This window comes from Natrix helvetica (genome assembly GCF_964273705.1).
Source record: "Natrix helvetica genome assembly, chromosome: 5".
NCBI classification, from domain to species: Eukaryota; Metazoa; Chordata; class Lepidosauria; order Squamata; family Natricidae; genus Natrix; species Natrix helvetica.
Window position 1 is genome coordinate 44,202,938 of NC_138551.1, and position 26,932 is coordinate 44,229,869.

The following is a 26,932-nucleotide window of genomic DNA, read 5'->3' on the forward strand; positions in this document are numbered from 1 at the left end:
GCCGCAGGGATCTATGGGGCAGGATGTGATCCCGCAAATGTTATGTTAAAAATGTTTAAAAGAAGAGGTTAATGAAACAATGTAACAGAAATGAAAGTATATGAAAGTAATACCTTATAAAAATAGTCCAATTAAACATTCCGATTTCTTTGCCTACTAATAGCAGTGTACCTTTTATAGTATATTTGACAAAATTGTATTATCTGCTTTATAGCATCAATAGATCCCTTAAGCATTTCTGTTTTTATAATGGATGTAACCACTCTCAATTGTTTTTTGTTTGAAAGTTCAATACTTTACCTTTTCAAAAATATATTAAAATTATTTCATGTTCTTAGTGTATTGCTCACTCATAATACATATGAGAAAAGGAAGAAAGTAAAGAGATTACAGACTTAGAGAGCACAACAAATGTGTAAATCCATCGCAGATAATGTTTTTTTTTTAAAGTTCGCATTAAAGGGAGGGAACTTATTTTTTTTTAATCAAGTTGAATTGAGAAACAGGTACCCTGATAATTCTTTGGCACAAAGATTTGTTTGTAATGACATGAGACAACAAATTTAGCCTTCCCACAAGGGAAATAGAAATGAACAAAAGCTTAATCCAAAATGATTTTGTTTCTTTTCGCAAAGATGAAACTTGAAAGCAACCCAAGACAATGAAATCCTATTACCAGCATGTACCACTGGGATTAGAGTAGGTCTGTGCCCAATGTGAAGATGCATTTTATGCAAATAGGGATGTTGATATATAATGTGACTTGTACAGATCCTTTATTCAATAACATTCAGAAAACTGTTGCCTGGAATCTTCGGATTTGATCTTTGTATGGTGTAAATTGGCAGACTTCCCCTGTCCATGAATGTGGTAAGTCAAAAGAACACTGGCACACTGACTCTCCTTCCGAACAGAACAGAGAGAAAGTGGATGCTAAAAGTATGAAATCATACAAAACTCCAAGCAAATCAGGAAACTGTATTCCCAAAGTATTGCGGAAAAAGCAGAACAACTTTACAAGTCTACTACTGGTTCAGACAGTGTTCTCTAAATCTGGGGAAAGGAAGAAAGTTATATTTGCATTAATAAAGCACAATAAGACTTAGTATGGTTTAATGGACTCTTCTGTTTGAGATGCTTATTTTTTCAGTTCAGGGTTTTGCAGTATCTTTGAATTATCATTTTCTTACTTTAAGAATAATTAAACTAAAATGGCTGAGTGTGGTATATGCCCTAAGACTTCATTTCTGAACATGATCTGTATATGTCTATGTACAATTCTTCCAGTTGTTCAGTTGTAAAAAAATATAATCTGTTACACCTGTTAAAAACCTAAAAAATCTACTTAGGAATCCTTATATAACTGGTACAACAGATGAGTCAGTCTGTCTAATGGTGAAGGCATCATACTAGAAATTGGGAAATTAGACACAAAGCTAGTTGGGTGACTTTGGGCCAGTCTCTTTGCAGCCAAGAAAAAAGGCAAAGGCAAAAGATTTCTAAAAATCTTGCCAAGAAAACTGCAGGAACTAGTGAGGCAATTGAAATGGACTGAAAGCAGAAAAAGGAGGGGAGGAGAGGAGAGGAGAGGAGAGGAGAAGGGAGAGGAGAGAATGGGATGGGAGGGAAGGGGAGAAGAGAAAGGAAAAAGATTAGACAAGGTTCCTTTTAATTGTTGGAAAGTGTTTTAGTAGCCTTTAAGAAGGGGAAATTGACCTTTATTATAATTGGCACCTTGCAAGTGTGCCTGAGATTATCTCAAATGGTGCCATGGTAATTCTGTAGTGCTGCAGACAAAAATGTAAGCATGTTATCTCTTTTGTAACATCCTAGTGACATTGGGAGCACCGTGCATACTGTAACTGGCTGAGTGCTCAGATTCTCAGTAGGCTACTATTTAGATCTCCCTAAATGGGGGACAAAACAGTGAAGTATGAATACAATATTTTAAAGGGTTATTACTGTATGTCACGATGCAGCAAAAGTGTTCTTATTGTTCAACTTGAAATTGTTTTAGCTGCTTCAGATAAAGTCTAGGAAAACCAAAGCTTGGAAAACCATATTTGTACTGTTATCAACATATTTGTTTTCTTATGGGATCAACAATCCTTATATATATATTTATCGATACACTTGGATAAACAACAAATGCCAATACTTGGAGTCCCATTATTTGCATTGTATAAAGAACTTTATAGTAATTTCAATGGAAGACACAAAGAACAAAAGCTCATTTTCTACTGGAGTAGAAAATGCATGACTGTAACAACAGTCACATTCTCACACACACACACACACACACACACACACGTGCTGGTTGTAACCCAGAAAGAAGGAACACTAATATAAACTCTTAAAGTAATTTAATAAGCAAACATTCAATATTTTCAACATTCAAAGTGATCTATGTAATCAGTTTTGTGGAAAAAAGTCAATATAAGATGTATTCATAAAATAATAACAGATCCCGTCAGTGTAGGTCACTTGATTAAATGACTGCCAGCATAGATTCACATCAAATTATATAATGCTAAACCATTACATAAGGCTAACTGCATGAGTTGGAATGAGTGTGACCATGCTTTGGACTTCCTAAATGATGACCGAATAGACTAGCAAAGTGGACTTATTTTTCCTCTTCCTCTTTCCTATTCTTTTATAAAGATCAGGTATCATGGTTTAAAACAAAATAGGCTAATTAACTCAATTTTATAACTGAAGAAGTTGGATTGCTTTGTAATTAATTAGATAATTTGAAACAAACCATGATTTCTGCTTTATCTAATGCAGTAAGTTAAGAGTAAGACAAAGTGAAACTAAAATAGCAGTTACACTAAGTATACTAGATACTAAAAGAGTAGTTCAAAAACTATGACTATATTTTTCTACTATAATATGTGTGTTGGCTAATCTATGGATTATGGAAAATGTTTTATTTTTTCAGTCCAAAGTTAACAGTACTGTTCTTTCTTCCTGCAGCTTTTGTGGCCTTCAAGGATTCAATTGCCTTGTTCTCCTTTGACAAGTTTCAATATAATGTAACTTCTATGGAGTCACATACTGTAGACCTCTCTCACTCTATTCCTTCAAAGATCAGTGCAATGGAATAGAAGTTGGACACTCAGATTTCTAACTTCTTTTGGAAAATACTATAAAATTTGCTTCATTTTATAAAAATAATAGACTGCACAATTTTAAGACAAAGTATTAATTCTACGCACAACAGATATCATTAAATATTTTTTAATAATGGCAAAATGAAGTTTTCATTAATAGGAATTGGAAAGCAAAACAGTAGCATTGTCAAATTAATAACTATCAAGATAAAATCTACCAAAAGAATTTTAACTAGGTTACAGTTCTATGCAAGTTAAACAACTCACTGAACTCAAAATATTTATTTTAATTATTTTGTTTTTATATTTGACCTCTGTTTTTATTCTACGTTATTCTAAAAACTATTAGCTTGGAAGAAAGTTAATAATAATTAGGAATGAGTGAGAAATATGGCCCATCAACATGTCTGATGATTATACATATCTTGAACCCTCAAAAAGACAAATAACACATGAACACTAAATCCAGTTTTAAAATTAAGTAATATAAAACAATGCTAAAAAGTGTATATTAGAAAAAAATAAACTCACAAAATATATTCTATTAAAAATGCCTCCAAAATTGTGAAGAAAAGGAAAACTGCACTGGAAAATATAAGCATGAATACAAGTCTCTAGGTTTCTTCTGCTGATTATAAACATTTGCAATTTAATTCCAACGAGAAATTTAACAAAAAGTAACCCCCACACATCCAAAGTGATACACCTCTAGCAAGGGGTAAAAAATGATCTAATTTCTGAGTTTGCTGTTCTCCATCTATAGCATCCTAAACAAAAAGATAAGATGGTCCCTTAGTAATGCACTCTCAAGACAATATGTGATACTAATGTTGCAAATTTATTTTGTCAGTAGAGTATTCAAGACTGAAGTGTAAGAATGATAACATAGTTGTATGATACAAAATGTGCCATGGCTGAAAGTGTATTCAAAAATAAAGGAAACATTTGTTGTAAGCAAGTTACAATAACTGACTTATGTTTATTATATCAGTGTTTTTGTAAGAATGAATGAATTAAGAAGGAAAACATACTAGAACATAATACCTGCTGAAATACAGCAAGGGTATTTGTTTTAGCAATAAATCCTACTTCATGTTCACCCTAATTAATTCTAATGTTACATATTATTTTAAGAAATGAAAAGAATTTTTTTTTAAAAAAATTGGATTGAATTTTGAATGATTTAGGTAAATGTCCGAGTAGTTTATCAAGATTTGTCCAAAACTGTAAAGTGTTTTTCAAACTTGGGAACTTTAAAATATGTGGACTTCAACACCTAGAATCCTTAGCCAGCATAGGAATTCTGTGAGTTGAAGTCCTTACATCTTAAAGTTCCCAAAACTTTTAAAAACACTGCTGTAAAGTCTCAAAGCATGAACCTGAAATGGATTCAATATTGTACACTGCAATGATGTTTCTTTTTTTTTTTACTCTATAGTTACACCTATTTAAAATATAGTAAATGGGCAGTGGAGTGTTTTCAACTTTGAAAAGGAAGCAATTATTTGCAGAGTGAAATAATCAGTTCATTTCAAGCTTACCACGATATTCACAATCATAAAGCAAACATTAATAAACAACCGGAGAAGAGATTTCCAGCATCATAAGGGCAAACCTAAGAATAATTCAAGGAGAGATGAAACATACCATTAACACTTCACTTAGTTTCGACTAAAGCTAAAGTTTTAACAAGTAGAGTATGGAGTTATAGAATAGCAGAGCAATTTCTATACATAGTCATATTTTGTAGGGTAGGAACGTCTTCCTTCATCACTTTTGATAGTATTATTATCCATTACTGGAGTCTTCTTGGTTTCATAAGCAGTTCCAGATTTATACCCAGCAGACTTATAGGAGACTGCCTTGTAACTGAAAGAGAAGTAAATCAAGGTGTCATTTAGTGGAAGTGGGAAGTAACAGTCTATCCTGGAGTTATCCACACTGTTGTTTTTTTCAATATAGTTCTCTACACTTTATAAATATCGAGTGTCTACACAACTAATATAATATAAATTGCCATCTGTCGGCCCCCCAGGGTAAACCATATAGGAATCACAACCAGATGATCTAATTCTATTTTATTACAATCTACCATGACAAATTCAGATTTGAAATCTGAAAGTACATTTCTCTCCACCCATATATTTTACAGCAAGGAAGCTAGGAAGGGTGAGTGTCTTGCCCCACCTACTATCCAGTTAAAGCTACGCTCTCTCTTATATGCCCATTCCTTGGCAGCATCTCTTTGCCCAGTCTCCCAAAGTCTTTCTTACTTACCATTATACTCTCTCAATCACAATGAATTAAAACTATGTCAGTATCGTGCACCTATTTAGAACTAGTCAAACAATCATCTCCAGCCAACTGAGAGACTCCACACTAAGTCACAATTTGTCCCATCCTTATTCATGAGCTTAGGCAACAATGCCATTACCAAGTAATTACTCACTTCTTTAATTTTCTCACATTGGCCCAACATAACAGTGTCCAAGCATTAGAAAGAAATGAAAAAGTAAATGAAAATAACAAAATGTTCCACACACCAAAATGATAGATAATCAACTGGAAAATGAGGTGAGAATGTCTCTGGAGTTTTGCAGACTTAATGGGTGGCTTAACCACATAAAAATCAAGCTTCGTCCCTAAAGAGCTGGTCGTCTTGTGATATTATTGTGGGAGAAATTTGCATGCCTAAAACTTCATTTCTATAAGCAAACTCATAATTCAGCAATAGAGTGGGTTATTTGCCTGAATTACATTTGAAAACATTAATAATCTATTTTTTTCTCACATTAAATGTGATTTTCTGGGAGTATGAATTATAAGTATTTCTATTACTAATTACTACTTCATACTAATACTAATAACTACTACTATGCTACATAATGGTATTCTTTTTAATATAAAATTGAGTTTTACTGGATATCTACTAAAGATATCAACTAGAGGAGAAAAGGTAATATACAAACAACTAATACTGAAACAAATGTATGTGCTGTATTTTTTCCAGAACTGTCTTGATTATATCCTGCTTCTGATTTTAAACATTGTTTGTTGATTGTTACGGCATCTTTCTATAAAAGTTGCTCATAATTTTTTTTAAAAGGTAGAATAACTGAAAATAATCTTCCATAGTCCTTCATCATACAACTGGCACCGACAACTGTAGCAACCTGACAACAATATTGTTTATGTATAAGAGTAGGTACTCACTGGGTCTCCTCGGGTACCAGTCCTCGGCAAGCAACACACATCATAATACCTCCTACAAAGGCCAGGCCTCCAGCAACCCATCCCACAAAGAGAGCAGAGCCAAATGTGTATCTGCAAAAAGAAGAGAAAAGGCAGGACTTAATTTTCTGAATAAACTGGGCCAGACTAAATTAGTTCTGGATTAATTGCACTGAAATCAGATGGGCTTAAATCTGGGATGTCCAATTTGCCTCACTAGCTGCAATATGACTAAAGCACTCTTCCTGCCCATTCCATTGTATGCATTTCCTGATTAACTTGGATGTGATTCCCAGAAACTCTACCCAAATGCTACCAAATTATAATTTCTAACATGAGAAAATAGTATGACATATATTAATCTTATTAATAGATATAAATAATGTATGTATGTATGTATGTATGTATGTATGTATGTATGTATGTATGTACCTACCCATCTACCTACCTACCTACCTACCTATCTTCTTATGACTGTGGTGCTGCTCAACAAAATATCCATCACATTGTGTCCAAATGCCCATCAAGAGCTTATACCACCCCAATGTCTGATTTTTTTCAAATAAGTCCATGTATTTGCCATACGCTAAATACTGGTAAGTAAATAACTGTTTGTTTCTTTGTTTGTTTGATGCATAGTCCTTTCGAATTCAAGCATTGACTCTGGGCAACGTATATGAGAAACAAAGAAAATGCAACAAAAAAAAGTAACCATGCAATGTTAGTAAAACCTCAATATACAAAATGATGATCAAAAAGCACTGCCCTGGCTAGTCTGGGTCCAAATGCCTCGGGGGAAAGGCCAGGGCTTAGTAGATGAATTATAATTTTGCTTTGGGAATTTCATTTCTCTGATCGTAGTCCTGATTGCAGCTCTTCACCCTGTTCCTCAAGGTTACTCTCACAGTCCATTACGTGGAGAGCGAAAAGATTATTAAAACGAGCTTACTATTTCGGTGCTGATATTAGGAAAACAGCAGCAACATTCTCCTTCTAAACACTGTGGGCTGAAATTACCTTACTTGGAGTGACTGCATCATCCCTGGCTGGTACATATTAGCTGTTGACATCCAGTAGTCCGTGACAAGCATGTTGGCGAAAACAGATACTCCACAGATAGCACAAATACCTATCAAAATAGAACAGAGATCCTTAGTATCAGAGCCAATGAGTCTGTACTTTATCAAAACTTTAAAAACAGTTTTTTATTTATTATGTAATTACAAACAGGGCCATATTATGATCGTGCAACTGGGATTTTTAAAATCTCCACTTACCAGATTTAAGCTCTATTTCTCAGGAAATATGGTAGGTTTACTTCACTGTAATATTCATGAAGTTTAAGAATATCACTGCTATGAGTACTATAGTCTATCCTCAAATCATGATAATCTATTGCTAGAAAGGAACAGAGATAAATTATCTTCATGCACTATTTATGGGAGTCCCAGAAGCTTTTATTTATCCATTGCTGAATTGGGTGCTTATACATAGACAAACTGTAGAACCAACAAAGAACACCTTGTTTCAGTTTATAGCACAAGTGGATGAAAAGATGCCCAGTTCACTAGATTCCTAATTATACATTATACATTGAAGAACTACATAGGAGCAAATGCAGGTGTCCTTGGATTACATCTGTATCATCACCCTGAGTTTTGCTAGAAACCAAACATTAAATTATTGTTCCCCTCTGATCTGTGGTGGTAAAACTGGACATAAAATATATCATCCAGTACTGGCCACCACATTTTAGGAAGGAAATTGACAACTGGAGGGTGTTCAGAGGGTATCAACTAAGTAGAATTCAAGAAAGCATTCAGTCTTCAAGTATCGAAGGGCTATCATGCACAAGATGGACAAAATTGTATAGAGTTGGTGGTTTTTTTCAAAAGGAAAAAAAATGAAACAATGGACTTGCATTAAAAAAAGTAAATTTGGGCTGGACATCAGGACATCTTATTTCCTGAGATGCTGTTCAATAGTGAACAAAGAGTTATTGAAGTAGAGTCTGAATGGTCTTCTATTTGGCATGCATAATATTGGATTCCTGTACTCAGCAGGGGATTGAACTAAACAATTTTCCAAGTCCCTTCCAACCGTTACACACTCTGACGTTGTACTGCACTTAGCACATCTGGTGGATTTCTGTTTCATGACAACATGAATGTCCTGCAGAAATAATTTTTAGATCTGTTCTCAATAAATAATTTTAAGCAGCAGGCAAATTGTGAAATTGATTGAAATCATTATAAATATTATAAGCAACAATATCTGAAATAGCAGGCAACAATCATCTCCAGCTCCCTGCCCTAAAATCGGCATATGACAATGGGCTAGGACTGCAGTGGTAGGATTCAAAACATTTTACTACAGGTTCTGTGGGCATGGCTTGGTGGGCATGGCATGGTTGTTGGACTGAGAAGGAATGGAAAGTTTCCCTTCCACCTTCGATTGAGGTGCGGATCGCCAGCCCTCCTTGCAGCATGTCTCTTGATAAGAAATAAAACCCGAGAACATGTTCTAATTAAAACAAACTTTAATATGAAAATAAAATAAAAACAGATCTAATCTAATTGTTACATTTTGGCAAGAGCAATTGTTGCCCACCTTTTCCGGTAGGCAGACGAAGATCAGAAGTCTCTGGAATGTGTGTGAGCAGCCGCAGTACATCACTTGCTGATAAGACCTGTGACCTGCGCAATACATCTTCAGCATGGCTAGCAAACAATTAACGCAGTGACATGGACATGGCTTGGTGGACATGGCAGGGGAAGGATATTGTAAAATCTCCATTCCCTCCCCACTCCAGGGGAAGGTTACTGCAAAATCCCCATTTCCTCCCAATCTGTTGGGACTCGGGAGGCAGAGAATAGATGGGAGCAGGCCCTGTCAAAGGTGGGTTTTACTGGTTCTCTGAACAACTCAAAATTTCTGCTACCGGTTCTCCAGAACTGGTCACAATCTGCTGAGTACCACCTCTGGCTAGGAGTGAATGGAATGTGAGATGGTGCTGGCTTGGTCAGTGTTTGTAGGTGAATGGGGAGGATAGTACATTTGATGACCTCTTCCTACAAAATCCCCTTTGTTGCAAATCTCTTCAGCCTCAAATACGAGAATGTCTCTCAGATGTGATCGTCTGATACCGGCTCTTATAAGACCCATCAGGGATTCATTACTAAAGCTGTAAAAGCCTGTTTGAACTGGATATGAGAAAGGTAACATGCTACAGTAAGTTTATCAGAACCTTATGCAATTTTTAGTAATTGGGAAGCGAGTGGTGGTGAGGTGGTCAACTAACAGTTCTTGACACTTGTAACATTTTAAAACGTTCTCCATCTTTTAATTTCAAACACCTCTTTAAAAATAGATGGAGTCTATATAAACTCTAACTCACCAGCTACAATGGACATGACTCCAGCAGCCAAAGTCATGCTTGCCTTTGCAGAGTCTTCCATGTTGCCCATCCGTAAACATTTCAGAGAAAATGTAGCCACCAGGAGACCAAAAGCACCCAGCACAATGCCCACGATCATCAGGGCTCTTACAGCTTGGAGCATCGCTGTCAAAAAGAGGAAAAAATAGTAGAGGGAAACATGGAGAAAAATGTCTCAAGTGGATGAATACATAAAAACATTGTCCATAATGCTGTATATAACCATGAAGTAATCTGGGTGTCAGCCACTGTTCTTTCATCATCGGCTCAGGAATGGTAGGAAAATACTGGAGACAAAGCTGAATGATCAGTTTGCTAACACAAGACCTTAATGGACATTAATATTGAAGGACTTCAAGAAAAGAAGACTAAATAAATTCAGGAAACCTATTTGCTATTATGGTATAATCTTCAGGGGGCTTTTCTCAACAAATGCCAGCTACTGATAGGCTGATTAGCAGAATCTCTGCTGCCTTAAGCTATCTGGCTAAGGATTTCTTTGCTTATTCATCAAATTCAAAAGCTGCCTCCCTCGCAAAAAGTAACTGTGGGTAGTGTACAGCAAAAAAGTCACAAAAAGAATAAACATGTCAAAAGTCATATTTTTATTTTTAAAAACACACACAAGAGACTTGTGTATCTAGAATAGAAGTGTCAAACTCAATGCCCACAGGGTGGATCCAGACCGTGGGTGCTTAGATATGGCCCATGGGGATGCCCTGGAAACAGTGAAGGACCGGCCCCGTTTTGGGTTGGACGACCTCCTGCAGCCCTCTGCCAGCAAAAATGGGGCATCCAAGAAGGGACAGGAAAGGAGAAAGGCAAAGAAGAAAGACAAAGAAAAAGAAGGAAAGATAGGAAGAGAGCAAGGAAGGAAAAAGAAGGAAAGATGGGAAGGAAGAAGAAAAGAGAATGAAGAGGGAAGGAAAAAGAAGAAAAGGAAGGCTGGCTGGCAGGGAAGCAGGGAAGAAGGAAGAGAGGGAAGGAAGGGAGCGTGGGAGGGAGGGAGGAATGAATTAATGAAGGAAGGAAGGAAGGAAGGAAGGAAAGTCCTGCCTTAGCACTTGCCCACCAGCAAACGGCAAGGCTCCACTGGAGGACAAGAAATTGACACTCTTCCTGGTCTTGCCTTCCTCCTCTGGAGACAATGGATCCCCCCAGCCTTGCCTGAGCCACCAGAGGAGCCCCCAATAAGAGTCAAGCTTGCCACCCCGACTTTCCAAGATCAAACAAAAACCCTGAATAAAATTGAGTTTAACACCCCTTATCTAGAAGTATCTGAATATTCATTTCCTGGAAGTATCTGGCATAGCCATAATAGTCAGCAGTTAGATGTTGATCTAGGTTGAAATTTAGTCAAAGCTAGTGTAAAATATCCATAGGAAAGAAGGAAACAGCTGAACCTCTGAAGCAAATCCCAAGTCTCTTTCAAAAGAGTTCACATTCATAGCGTCTTTTCATGTGTATCCATTTTCCCTGGTAGAACAAAGTTAAAATGTAAGCCTGTACGTGTGTCTCTTATCAGTTCTATGTTTGCATGTAGCACCTGGATCCTGAAATGTCCCTTGGTTTTTGCTATTGTTCTTTCCCAACTTGTAGAAACCTGGTGTAACATTCAGAGTCTTATATACATATCAGCCTTACAATGCTTCTCTCCTCCAAAAAAAAAAACCCAAAACAAATTATTTGGTGATTGATCATTTATATAATGTTATATTTGTCTTAATATTTCAGTTGTCCAGGGCTGGATTCTGAAGTGCTGTAAAGGCAACAACCAACCTCTCAAATTCTACTGAAGCCAATTAGTAACCAGTTCAGTTCTCAAACGAAAATGTTCTACATCTAGCAGCACATAAAAAAACTGTGAAGGTATAAATCCAGTACATCTCCCTTTCACATTTTCAATTTAACAGGTATTCAGCTGTTCTTTTCCTGACCTTGGAAATCTTGCCACTATTCTCTAATTTGTAAATCCCCTGTCTCTTTCTGGCATAAAAATCAGGGATACAAACCTCACAAGTTTCAGCTTTTGTATCATTACTGCTAATATGAAAACTGGAAATATATCTGCCAGGTAAAAAGCATGTTCTGGTCTATTGCTTCCATACACTGGAAAAGAAGGGGAAAAAATCTACTGTTTTTCTCCTCTTCTAACCCAATTTTGGAGTGTCATTCTATATTCTTGCATATACTTAATTAACGGGGAAATCTTATTACAAGCACTGGATCCTACTTCTATAAAGACGTGTACTGTAAATTTAGAAATAAAATATATCCAAACAAGAACTAAAAAAACAGAAGATTCCTGGCATATGTTGCTAATCACTAGATGAGCTGCATGTTTATGTGCTACTTTTTCAAAATTATATTGTGCAAATTGTTTGTTATGGACAACATTTAGTTCAGTTTTGGTTGATTTCTTTTCTTTCTCATTGCTTCAGCAATGATTCAATTTTTAAAATTAAGAGAAGGCCAGAATTAGATTTCCATAGCTTGGAAATGTTGAAATGATGACTCTAGTAAATTTGGAAGGCATACTTATCAAGAACTCATATTATTCCTGCTCTTCCTGTTATAAAATATCTTCACTATTGATTTACTTGTCCTTTCTCCCAAGACTCAAATAAAAAATCTATCACTCACTTGCTGAAGATAACTTCTAACTTCTTAATGTCTAAATACAACAGTTTATTTCCTCTTAATAATTATTGTAATAAGCATTATAAGATTATTGTAAACAACTGAGTAAAGTTGTTACTTTTTACATGGAATTACATAAGAAACAAACTATGTTTCATACAGATTATGTAGTTGTTTGATAAGTATAATTTAGAAGTAAACTTGGAACCAAAATGATGTAGAACTTCATTCCTGCATATATTGATATTCCCTCTCACTACTTCTAAACTCATTTTGTGATACCAAAACATAATATTTTGTGTTGGGTTTCCATCCTTTTCAATAGATAGGGATGTGATGAATTTCAAAACTATTGTTTATAGAAATGTTTACTGCAAAATAACCTATTAAATCTCAAAATTTATTTGAAAAAAGGAATGTAAACATTTGTTAGTAAATTAAATCAATAACATTAAGATTAATAGCATTGCAGTCTAGCTCAGAACTACTTTTTTCATCATACTCTTGTCCAACAATTCCAAGTGTACGACTTCCGGTGGTGATGTCGAGACGAGTGTGGGGAAGAAATCATGGTTCTGACTTCTTATCCCAATTTACATGTTTGGAGAATCCCTTCGGGGGTTTGCTGATCTTGGAGAAAGACACAGAGGAGTAGGGAAACCCTAGAACTAATGAGGCAGTGTGCGACCACCCGTTATGACGTGGGGATACCCTTTTAATCCGGCGTGCAAGCGTCTGCCTTGTTTCAGTGGTGGACTTGAAGTCTCGACAAACTATCTAAAAGGGGAAGGAAGAATTTAATCAACTTGTTGTTGTGTCATTGAGTGGATTAGCAGACCGGCTTGCAAGTGGAAACAGTGGTGAGTGTGGGCAGAAAGGGAAGATTGTAGAGGAGAACGGGCAAAGCAGTGAGTCTTCAGAGATCGGGTGAGAGAGCCCTATAACCGAGAGGCCACTTGGAGAAGGGAGAGTGGCATATTTTTAGAGGCAAAGACCGGCCCAAAGAACTAATTGGCATAAGTGAGCGATCGGAGGGGAGACAACAAGAAAGAGTACGAACTGACTCTAAGTCATACAGACTCAAGTAGTGGAAAGAAATCGAGTAAGAGGGAGAACTTGGAGAACTGTGGTGTGCTTGAGAGCAGCAGTTGACAGACAGTAGTTAAGAAGAGAAGAGAACAACAAAATGGAAGGGGAAGAGGCTGATGCAACAGCTGTGCTGAAATTATTTAGAACCATTTAGAACAGAAGAACGTGGACAATTTTGCAAAGACTGAAAAGAAAGTAACTCAACCCAGAACTTAAAGAAAAAGTGGTGAATGAACTGACTGCATTAATAGTTTAGTGAAATAAGTTACAATTATATACAATATCTGTATATAATATTATAATACCTATAAATAAGTATTCAAATCAATATTTATATTCATAAACAAGCAAGTGGAAAGCTTGTGGATATTCTTATATATTATATATGTCTATGTTATAAATACCTATCTGACTTAAATTCCAGTAATCATACGAAGGATATAATGAAATAATCGTACCTTTAAGATATAGTACTGTGGATATGAATGAGCACTGAGGCTTTCTCACTCTGTCCTTCCCTCTCTGTTTGTTTACTTCTTTTTTAATATTTCCAGTTATTATTGAATAACTTATAGGTATTATTTAAGTTGCTCATACTGCTTTAAGACTACTGTTTGTATATTAATATAGATAGAACAAGCTAAGTTAAGGAATCATTTAAAAGGGGGGGAAGGGAAATATATTGGATGCTCATTTGGGATAACATATATAAGATACTAAAAGAACAAGATAAAACTTTAAAAGAGATGGCAAATATCACAACAGCACTGAGAACCGGGAAAAAGACAATTGTAAACCCAGTGACAAATCCAGCAACAAACGTATTGATTGCTTCTCCAGCATCCCAAAGGTTAACAGAAGAAATGACTACATTGGAAAAACCAAATTCTGGATTGAATATCGAAAATGTGCAGACAGCACTGCTAACTATTCAAGAAACTTTGATTAAGTTTCAAGAGGCAGTAGCTAAAAACCACAGTGAATTGAAAATGGATATGAATGAAATGAAAATAGAGATGAGTGAAATGAAAAATGAAATTGAAAACGACATACAGAAATTAGATGACAAAATGGGAATTATACAGCAAACACTGGAAAAAAATGAACTGTAAATAAAAGCGGTAGAAAAAAGAACAGAACAAACAGAGAAGAAACTAAACTTAGTTGAACAGCAAATGAAAACATCAAGCAAAAACTTAGAAGACTCTCTCATCCACCTGGAAATGGACTGTACAGCATTTTACCTTCGATTCCAGAATGTAACAGAGACAAAAGAGAAGATTTACCAATGATAATGTCAGGAGTAATAGCAGAGATGTTAAAAAGAGACAGACATGAGATTCTAAATGAGTTGGATGATATATACAGACTAAGCACCAATTATGCCAGAAAACACTGATTGTCTAGAGAAGTACACATCAGATTCACGAAGAAAAAAGTAAGAGATATAATTTATAAAATAACAAGAGATGAGCCAATGATGTACAAAGGGAAAGAGATACAAATCCTAAAACAAATCCCACGAAGAGTGAGGGAGCAAAGGAGAGAATTTCAATTCCTGGTGACACAATTGATTAAACGAGATATACTATTCAGGTGGTTGGTACCTGAAGGGATGCTGGTAACCTGGCAGGAGAAAAGGATTAAAGTTGACAACCTGGAGAAGGCACAGGATTTATATGAGCAACTAGTAGGCCCAGAAGAGGAACGGAGCAGTAAAGAGGAGATGGAATATAGAAGCCAGGAAGAAAGACAACAGAGAATAACAGAAGGAGAACAGGGAGAAAGTAGTAGGGGGAAGAACAACAGGGAGAGGAGGAAGTGAGACCAAAAACAAGGAGCCGAAAAAGAAACTAGAGTTAATAAAAAACAAAGACAGGTAGAGAATTAGGAGGGTGGAAGAAGAAATTCAATTATTGTCAGTAAATATTAACGGTTTAAATTCTCCAACAAAAAAAAAGTGTATCTGGGCAAAATTAACAAAACAAAAGGCAGCCATAATATGCTTACAGGAAACACACATTAAAAAACAAGATATAAAATACCTGGAATGTCCTAAATTAGGAAAATTATATTCAGCATTAGCAGAAGAAAAGAGAAAAGGGATAGCGATATATGTTAAAGATGGGATAAAGACAAATTTAATTTATGTAGACCCAAAGTGAAGAATATTAATGATAGAGATATGGATAAATCAAAAATCAATACTACTGGTAGCAATATACGCCCCAAACAAAAATCAGAAGGACTTTTATTTAAAAATTACATGAAAAAGTTAGAGAAATTGGAGTGAGGAATATCTGCATAATAGGAGATTATAATGCCATAGAAGACAGTAAAAAAGATTATATAAGTGACCAAAAAAAAAAAGTATTACCAGCAACCTGTTTTGAGATGATGGAGGAGCTAAACCTGATTCAAAACTATAGGCCAATCTCATTGTTAAATGCCGACTATAAAATATTCACAACAATAATAGCGGAGAGATTGAAAAAATTATTAAATAACTATATACACCCAGACCAAAATGGATTTCTCCCAACAAGACAAATCAGGAATAACACTAGAATAATAGAAAATATTTTAGAGTACAATGAGGTACATCCAGAGAAACAAGTGCCACTTGTCTTTCTGAATGCACAGAAGGCATTTGACAATTTAAATTGGGAATTCATGATACAACAAATTAAGAATATGAAATTAGGAGACCAATTTGAAAGATTAATAGAAACGATATACTCCACCCAAAGGGCAAATATATTATTAAATGGGGAAAGTACAGAGAACTTTAAAATAATGAAAGGAGTAAGGCAGGGTTGTCCACTATCACCTCTGCTCTTTATCCTGACACTTGAAAGACTTTTAGTAAGAATTAGACAAAATTCGGAGATAAGAGGAACTAAAATTAAAAAAGAGAAGTATAAATTTCAGGCCTTTGCAGATGATTTGGTATTCATTATAGAAGACCCACTAGAAACAGGAAATAGCTTAATGCAAGAATTAGGAAAATATGGAGAGGTAGCAGGTTTAAAGATTAATAGAGAAAAGACTAAAATGATAACTAAAAATTTGAAGGAAGAACAAAATAAAGAATTAGAAAGAATAGTAGGACTGCAAGTGATAAAGAAAGTTAAGTATCTTGGAATATGGCTAACTGCAAAGTGCTCAACTATAAAAGAAAATAATTATACAAAATTAGTGCAACAATTAAAAAAGGATCTAGACTTATGGGGGAAACTACAACTATCATTATTAGAGAAAATCGCAGCAATAAAAATGAATGTACTACCAAGAATATTATACTTATTTCAAACAATCTCCATAAAATTAGGAAAATTTTTTTTTACTGAATTGAATAAGATTATTCAATTTATATGGCAAGGGAAGAAATCCAGGATAAAGTTGAAAGCTCTACAGGATGACAGAAGCAGAGCTGGTATGGGACTCCCTGACTGGGAGCTTTATTACAAAGCAGCAGCACTAACATGGATCAGGGATTGGATAAATTTAAAAAATAAAAGAATACTAACATTAGAGGGCCACGATATGCAAATAGGATGGCATTTTTTCCTATGGGAAGAGGGTAAAAAGAAACAAAAATACTTTCCCATACCCTATATTAGACATGCACTACTACAGGTCTGGAATAAAATTAGAGAAAAACATTACATGAAAATACTGACATGGCTTTCCACTATGGAAGCCATGACACATCCCAATACGATAGATCTATCGAAAATGGTTAGATATAGTGAAATTTCAGACAGCCAAGGGAATTTGAAAACAAATCAAGAATTAAAGGAGCAAAATATAAATATAGATTGGTGGCCAATATCTCCAACTACAATCGAGATACAAAAAAGATGTAAAAGAATATGAAATATACACAGAATTACAACAAATAGATCAAATTTTAATTGGCCCAGAAAATAAACTCATAACGAAAATTTTCAAATATTTATTAGAAGTAACATTAGAAGAAGAAAAAGTTAAAGGTTGCATGATAGCGTGGACCAAACTTTGGTTACAACATAGATCTAGTGGATTGGGAAAGAATTTGGAACACAAATTATAAACTAAAATCAATCAGCAGCACTTAAAGAAAATATGTACAAAATGTTTTATCGTTGGCATTTACCACCAACAAGATTGGCTAAACTGTACCCAAACATGAAGCCGACCTGCTGGAAGTGTAAAAAGGTACAAGGAACTTTTTATCACATATGGTGGATCTGCCCGGAAACACAAAAATATTGGATAAAAATCTGGAAATAGGTGCAAGAAATTACAGGAGAACAGATAAAATACAAACCCGAAATCTTTCTGCTGGGGAATAATCAAAGGGAAATATACAAAGAAAATTAAGTACATATTAACACATTTGCTAACTATAGCTAGAATAGCATTTGCCCAATGCTGGAAACAAAATAATACCACCTCGGACGAATTAGTGATTAAAAAAAAATTGGATTGTGCAGAGATGGACAAATTAACACTGAAATTAAATGTAATGTGTTGTAGAAGGGAAAAAATAATTTTAAAAAATCTGCAAAAAAAACCAATTCCAAGTGTACGATATCTTTCTGATGATGAAACAAACACATCCAGAAAAATAAATACAAAAATAAATAAATACATTAAAAATAAAAGCTCTTAAAAATATGAAATAGTTAATACTGAACTAAAACCAAATCATGGTTTTACCAATTATTTTAGCACTAAAATAAGACTATTAGAAGATTTTCTGTAAATTAGATTTGTAATTTAAATCTCAAGTTCAAATTCCTAACGTGATATATGTAAATACATACTTTCATAATGAGTATCATAATTTGTACTATAAAAATCTAGAACAATAAAAAAGAAGAAAGATATGCAACCATAAGAAGAAGAAAAACAAAACTTTTAACATACTAGTTGATGTGTTTCATTGAGCTTTTTCTAAAAGTTGATCGCTCTCAGAGTTATTTGTACAATTCAAATGGTAGTTCAAGTTCTTTTTTTTTCATAACTGCCGTGTGTATATCTAACTTCCTTCAAGTTTATATTCTCATGAGTTAGGCACAACATTAATACCATAGGAAATTCCGATAAAAATGTGGAAGTTTTAAATAATTAAAATGACATTGTTTTTATTCTCTCATATTTTAAGGCCAGCAATCTACTTTTCACAGTGGAAAATATCAGACTGTCTTGGGGGGGGGGGGGGAGTTCATGCCTTTTACTCAGATAAGTAGATAATGAATAAGTATATATTAAATTAGTTTTAACATAACAAATAAAAACCAGGCTCAGAAAGAAAGCTAACAACTTTAAACCATTTTTGATTTCTTTTCCTTTGTAATAGTAACAAGGTTTAAACATTAGTATTTTCTATACACTACTTTTTGTAATGACAACAATACCTTAAAAGTACATAGATCTACTTACTGTAGTCAATATAATCCCCATTTATATAGGCAAGCTGTTTAAAATATTGCATTTGCCAGATTACAAAAAAGCATTCACTTTTATTTTATGACTGTAGTAGCTTTGGCCGTACCTGGAAGCCCAAGAATTGTATAATAAGGCCGACATTCAGTAAGACCCGTACTCTGACTCACACAAGTCCTCCAAAGGCCTTGATACATGAATAACGATGTCACTGGGTTATTGTATAAATCTTGGGTGCTCCATGGATCCATTGCTGTGGATACAATACACCCCGCAAATCCAAGGGCTGAGACACAAAAGCCCATCACTTGGCAAATTGTGGTAGACATATTTCCTTCTGCTACCAAGCTCAAGGTAATGCCAAAGTCCCCTTCACTGCACTAGCAAATTGTTGTTGTGTCAGCCCTTATCAAATGGTTTCCATTAATACGTTTTGTTTGCTCAACCTGTTTTTACAAGATAAAGCAGTTTCACTCCTGATGAATGTGTTGAGTGTCTCAGTTGGTGGCTTTAGACTAGAAACCAGAATTTTTCTTCCTAGTTTGCCCAATAGTCCATATAGAGCAACTTTCTCTGATAAAGGATTTTGTAGACTCATCGTACAGTCACATACTGAATTGTTTTGTTTAGCTTTGCATACATATAAGTCTGACGCATCATGAATTAGATGATTATGAAAAAAGGGATAAGAACAATATATTTATGCTAATTTTCATCATAATGACCTTTCTCAATAATGCTCTTAAAACCTAGTTTTGTTTTGCCTTATTTTACTTTTATAAAACGCTGTAATTTAACATGTTATTTAACATGTTATTAATTGAGCAAAGTGTAATGCTTCATTTAAAAAATCTTTTCAATGTTCCAAATGGAGAACACTTACGGTGCATTTTGAGTTTTGGGAAGACTTGTTTGGGTGAAATAGCCTCTAATCCACATTTTAAAAATTGAGTGATCTAGGGTCTTGGGAATTATTCTCATAAATCAGAGTGGTATAACTACATTGACATAACCTTGAACAATGAAAGAAAAATGAGTTTTAATTTTATTTATACATTTATAATGACTATATACTGTAGCTCAGTGGTTCTCAACCTGTGAGTCGAACCCCTTTGGGGGTCAAACGATCCTTTCACAGGGGTCGCCTAAGATCATCGGAAAACACATATTTTCTATGGTCTTAGGAACTGAGACACCAATTTTATGGTTGAGGGTCACCACAACATGAGGAACTGTATTAAAGGGTTGCGGCATTGGGAAGGTTGAGAACCACTGCTGTAGCTGTTTATATTATGAACCACACGCAGCTCACAAAATGATAAAAAAATGAAAAACACACAATTTCAATAAAAATAATTGCAACAAGATGGAGATGTTATATGTAGGGTAACTTGGTATGCTGGAGTTTACAACTTATCTCAAATGAGGAAAATCATCTGTTTTTTTTTTTTTAAAAAAACAATTGTACAGTTTAAGAATTCCCCTGAGCTTATTCACAAATTTCCCACACCCATAGGGCACTACCATGCTTTAATTCTTCTCACTGGCATCGCATCTACAACCTTTGATATGCACATTCTGAAATTAAACCTTACTGTGTGAATAGCTGCTTTTGCATAGGCGTGCTGAACAGTTAGGACATTTGTCTATGAGAGTATTCCAACCAGAGCTGACATTTCTATTAGGCACAATAGGCACAGTATCCAGGACCCAGGAAAATGCTTTAATTTGCTTAAGTCAGAAAGAATGAAAACTAAGTAGCTATTTGAGGCATTTATTTTCGTGCGTTGCCTTTCAGCCTTGAAAATATATACATAAATAGAATACAGAGACACAAAATAACAATAAATATAAATTAATTCCAAGTAAGACCTCAGTCATATTTAAATGCCATCAAGAGAATATTGGAAATCAGATGAAGTATAATTTTAATACTATTATTTTTTATGGAGGATGCTGCCCATGAAAGCAAAAGTGACTATGGTCCACAAAAATTGCAATGCATTCCCAATCCCATAATTCCTTCAACTGATCTCATTTACTAAGATCATGTTGCATACAGTAAGTGAAGTGAAAAGTACTTTCTATCGGTTATGATTAGTTCTTTAACTGTAGTCCTGTCTGTACAGAGTTTGCCTTATCTCCATTATCAGTACATTCATGACATTCAGAACCATAATTTAGTCACTTTGGAAAGTGTAACTAAATGCAAAATGCAGATATTAATGAGTTCTCAATAATAGACTCATGTGATTAGCCTTCCTTGTATTAGTTGCATGACCCATTAAAATAATAATAATAATAATAATAATAATAATAATAATAATAATAATAATAATAATAATAATAATAATAATAATAATAAATATTTATTTCTTAGCCGCACCCTCTCCCGAAGGACTCGGGGCGGTGTACAATAAAACAAGGAAATAAATATATAGACAAACATACATATAACAAAAACGTATACCAAGACATATACATATACAAGGAGGAGGTGAGCTGATGAATAAAAACAATTAAAACACAATGTTTAAAAACCCCTAAATAATTTAATACAATTAAAATACCCCAAATAAAAAACCCGTCAGGAGCGATATAGTTGGATCAAAGTTGAGCCAGGCCAGCTACTTGAAATAGGTGGGTCTTGAGCTTTACACGAAAGGAGCGGAGGTCAGAGGTATTCCTAATATCCGGGGGGAGGTCATTCCACAGGGCTGGGCCCGCCACAGAGAAGGCTCTACTCCTAGGCGCCGCCCCCCGGCACTGCCTGGTGGACGGCACCTGGAGGAGACCCTCTCTGTGTGAGCGGATTGGTCGCAGGGATGTATGGGGCAGAATACGATCCCGCAAGTAACTAGGTCCTGAGCCATGGAGCGCTTTGAAGATCGTTATCAAAACCTTGAAACGCACCCGATAGACCACAGGAAGCCAGTGCAGCTCGCGCAGGAACGGTGTCACATGGGAGTACCTAGTACTCCCCATAATTACCCGCGCGGCTGCGTTCTGGACCAACTGTAGCCTCTGGGTGCATTTCAAGGGAAGCCCCATGTAGAGAGCGTTACAGTAGTCCAAGCAAGACATCACCAGCGCATGAGTGACTGTGCGTAAGGCGTCCCGGTCCAGTAGGGGGCGCAATTGGCGCACCAGGCGAACCTGGTGGAACGCCCCCCTTGCCACGGCTGTCACATGGTCATCCATGGACAGCCGGGCATCCAGGAGAACGCCCAAATTGCGCGCCCGCTCCACGGGGGCGAGTTGGATGCCCCCGATGGCCAATGATGGAATTAATTGGCTGAACCGGGGAGCTGGTACCCACAGCCACTCCATCTTGGAGGGGTTGAGTTTGAGTCGGTTGCCATCCATCCAGACCTGTACGGCTTCCACACACCGGGACATCACTTCGACGGCCTCGTTGGGGTGGTTCGGGGTGGAAAAGTACAGCTGAGTATCATCAGCATACAGATGATATCCCACCCCAAAACCATGGATGATCTCACCCAGCGGCTTCATATATGTGTTGAACAGGAGTGGCGAGAGGACCGACCCCTGTGGTACCCCACAAGTAAGGGGGCATAGGGTCGACCTCTCCTCCCCTGCCAACACACAAAATTATGCAGCTAACTTTAAACAAATTACTTTAAAAGGACTTTTCTCCCATACTGGTTTACTCATATTTTGAAACCAGCATTCAAAACCTTACAAACATTCCCTCCCCAATAAAGAAACTTGGCTGGTCAGCCTTATAGAAGAGCAATTTTAAAGCAAAGATAGGGGGAACCTCATTAACTAATTGCTTTTTTAAAGTTCTAAATTATTTTCCAAGGCATTCACTTAGCTTTTCCACTGAATTTACAAAATAATCTGCAATTAGATGCTAGACATTAGCACTTTTTACCAAACTCAATATATTTTTAATGTACCCTGCTGCTTTTATTCATTTATGTTCTTAATATTGTGTGCATGGTATAATTGCTTTGAAAGAGTTTTCATTCTTTGTGAAGTGTAACCCTGTAACTATTTGAAATTAAATTAAATTATCAAGAACTTAATTAAACATTAATAATAAAAACAATGGGGGAGAGGTGACTCTGAGTCAGCATTGATTCCTGGCAACTGCCTGAATAAGTTCCTGTACCTTTTTTGACAAGACTTTTTAGAATTAGTTTGCTGTTGCTTTCTTCCTAGGAGTGAGCAATAATAACCATCTGAAGACACCCAGCTGGTTTTGTCACTCTACACTAACTCTACACCGCTACACTAAACTGGCTCTTCAGAAACAATTGTACCTGTTGATTACTTGATTGATTCAAATGAAACAATATTGTATCCTACTCCAAGGTTACCCCAAACTAGCTCTCTTCTAGACATATTTGATTGCATACAAAGAATATTCTCTTCCAATTCTTGCCCTCTAAATAATTTAGGCTGACAAACAGTGACTGGTTCAAAGTCACCCAAGGAGTCTACATGGGAGAGAATTGACTTGAAATGGTCTTTGTGATCCAGACTAAATAAATTTAATGTATAAAAAATCATCAGAGAATTGCCATAGTAACTCAGCCGTATTATATTAGTAATAATAACTGAATGTATTATGGTTCTATTCAGACTAAATATTTATAAACCACAGTTTATAGAGCACTGGGAAATTACTTTAATCAGGTACTCCTTTTTATTTTTGTGTGATTTTTCAAGGAAGCTCTTAGAATTCTTTTTCTGTTTAGCAGAGGAATTATCACACGGGTTTCAATGCCAAAGACATGTAACTGGAGCATAAAAGATGTGCATAACTGTAACAACTGTCCACAGTTCCATAAATATAGGTTTATGAACCCATAGCTGAATTACTGACACATCATATGATATTGATTTGAATGAGAAATTCTTTCACTTATATTGAGGAAGAAAAACTTTATATTATCACTTCTTTTTTAAAAAAAGAAACACAAAGGCTATGGGAATTAGAACATAAATTCTATTTTTTTCCCTTCATAATAGCTCTTGAAGGTGATATAAAATTACCAACTGCTTTGAAATTGAAGACCTACATCACCATCATCTCTTGGATTTCAGCTCATCAGTTTTCTAGTGCTTCAACTCTGACCTAGAAACAATTCCAGCTTTTATCCAAATACAATATCTTTATTTGTAGCAGACACAATCAATGCAATATTTTTATTGTGAACTGAATTAAAGCTATAATTAGATTTTACAGGGAAATTATTATGCTTAGACCATTGCATAAACATGTTGTGTGAAAAATAGTCCAAAAAGCCAGGACAATCCAATGATGCATGAAACTAGAAATTGAATGTTTATAATTGTGATACATAAATACACAATTTGTTTTATTTGGCTGTTGTTTTTAACTGTTGTGAGCCAACCAGGATTATTTAGGTGAGATGGGTAAGATATACATACATACATATATATGTTTTGGTAGATTTTCATGGATGTAGAGTACATGTATAGCTGCTAATAATAATAATAATAATTTTGAATTTATTAGCCGCTCCCTTTCCAAGTAGGACTCGGGGCGGCGTACAATGGAGCATATAAAACATAGAAGATGTATCAAAACACATAAACGTACATACATACAAAACACACATACACGCATACACGGAGGAGGTAACAAATTACATCATTTAGACAATTAAAAATCAGCATTAAAATACCCCAATTGTAGGAAACCCAATATGCAGTTAAAAATTTGACATTTAAAAGACAATTTAAAAAACAGTTAGGAGGAATAAGAGAGATTACGATTGCGATTGAGCCAGGCCAGATAATTGAAAGAGGTGGGTCTTCAGCTGTACACGGAAGGAGCGGAGATCGGAAGTAATCCTGATGTCACGGGGGAGGTAATTCCACAGGGCTGGGCCCATCACAGAGAAGGCTCTGCTCCTGGGTGTCGCCCCCCGGCACTGTTTGGCGGACGGCACCCGGAGAAGTCCCTCTCTGTGTGAGCGAATTGGTCGTAGGGATGTGTGGGGCAGGATGCGATCCTGCATGTAACTAGGCCCTGTGCCATGAAGCGCTTTAAAGATCATAATCAAAACCTTGAAACGCACTCGGTAGACCACAGGAAGCCAGTGCAGCTCGCGCAGGAGAGGTGTTACAGGGGAGTATCTAGTCCTCCCCATAATCACCCGCGCGGCCGCGTTCTGGACCAACTGTAGTCTCCGAGTGCATCTCAAGGGAAGCCCCATGTAGAGAGCATTGCAGTAATCCAGGCGAGACGTCACTAGCGCATGGGTGACTGTGCGTAGGGCATCCCGGTCCAATAAGGGGCGCAATTGGCGCATCAGGCGGACCTGATGGAACGCCCCCCTTGCCACGGCTGTCACATGGTCATCCATGGACAGCCGGGCATCTAGGAGGACGCCCAAATTGTGCACCTGTTCCATGGGGGCTAGTTGGACGCCCCCGATGGCCAGAGATGGAAGCACCTGGTTGAACCGGGAGGCCGGAAGCCACAGCCACTCCGTCTTGGAAGGGTTGAGTTTTAGTCGGTTGCCATCCATCCAGACCCGTACGGCCTCCAGACACCGGGACATCATTTCGACGGCCTCATTGGGGTGGTTCGGGGTGGAAATGTATAGCTGAGTATCATCAGCATACAGATGATATCCCACCCCAAAACCACGGATGATCTCGCCCAGCGGTTTCATATATGTGTTGAACAGGAGAGGCGAGAGCACCGATCCCTGTGGCACTCCACATGTGAGTGGCCTCCGGGTCGAACTCTGCTCCCCTGCCAACACACGTTGCGTCCGATCAGAGAGGTAGGAGCCAAACCACCGTAAAACGGTGCCCCTGACTCCCAGCCCCTCTAGCCGGTGCAACAGGATACCATGGTTGATGGTATCGAACGCCGCCGAGAGATCTAATAGGACCAGGATAGAGGAACAACCCCTATCTCTGGCCCTCCAGAGATCATCAACCAATGCGACCAAGGCCGTCTCCGTGCTGTGCCCGGGTCGGAAGCCGGACTGGCGCGGGTCTAGATAATCATTTTCCTCCAGGTGACGTGGGAACTGCTGTGCCACCACACTCTCTACAACCTTCGCTAAAAAAGGAAGGTTGGAGACTGGACGATAATTGACTAGGTCCGTTGGGTCCAGGGAAGGCTTCTTGAGCAGGGGCCTCACCACCGCCTCTTTCAAGGCGGCCGGTAGAGACCCCTCACCCAACGAGGCGTTCACCAGGCCCAGGAGCCAGTCGCGCGTAACCTCCCAGGATGCCAGTACAAGCCAGGAGGGACACGGGTCCAATAAACATGTGGTGGGTCGCAGACGTCCACGCAACCTGTCCAAATCCTCGATGGCAACCGAGTCAAACTCCTCCCAAAGCGGTCCCTCAAGACTCGCCACGGGCGTCTCTACTGAACCACTGAAAGGGGCCCATCCCATCCGGATTTGAGCGACTTTGTCCTGTAGATATTTCCCAAACTCCTCTGCTCTGCCCTGTAATGGGGCTTCCCGTGGTCTCTCAAACAAGAGGGAGCGGGTCACCCGAAACAGGGCGGCAGGGCGGTTATCTGCAGACGCAATAAGAGCGGCTTATTTGCTGTATTTTTTTAAGGTGGGAAGTTTAAGCTATTTGGAATTTTGAGAGTATGTGCTGAATATAACCAAAAATGGTGATCCTCCAGCTTAGTCAATCAAAACTTGTATTTATCAGAAGGCAATTTTAGTCTCTATGAATCCTTTCGGTGAATTGCTATTTGTTACAATATATAAATTATATGAAAGGCATCCAAAAGCTTATGTAAAACCTAATTATGATGGTGTTGATGAATGACCTCCATATGAAAATTAATCAATGTGGAATTTAATCATGGAGAAGCAGATAGGTCTAAAATAATAGAATACATTGTGCTAACACCCTAACCCTAACCCAGCAAATGTAGATGGGTGACTAGCACTATCATCCCAAGGAAATATAGTCAACACTTTTTTGTGTAAACTAAAAATATTTT

At 36.9% G+C, this 26,932-nt stretch overlaps 1 protein-coding gene across 1 annotated transcript; it reads right to left on the reverse strand.

Moving 5' to 3' along the window:
• Positions 1-4,761: 4,761 nt before the first annotated feature.
• On the reverse strand, positions 4,762-19,274 carry CLDN18 (claudin 18; the record flags this gene model as incomplete). The annotated part of the gene is made up of 5 exons (XM_081956323.1): positions 4,762-4,985; positions 6,330-6,440; positions 7,365-7,476; positions 9,745-9,909; positions 19,055-19,274. The coding sequence occupies 5 exons, from the start codon at positions 19,272-19,274 to the stop codon at positions 4,844-4,846; spliced, it is 750 nt and encodes a 249-aa protein (XP_081812449.1). The 3' UTR covers positions 4,762-4,843.
• Between the last annotated feature and the right edge of the window lie 7,658 nt (positions 19,275-26,932).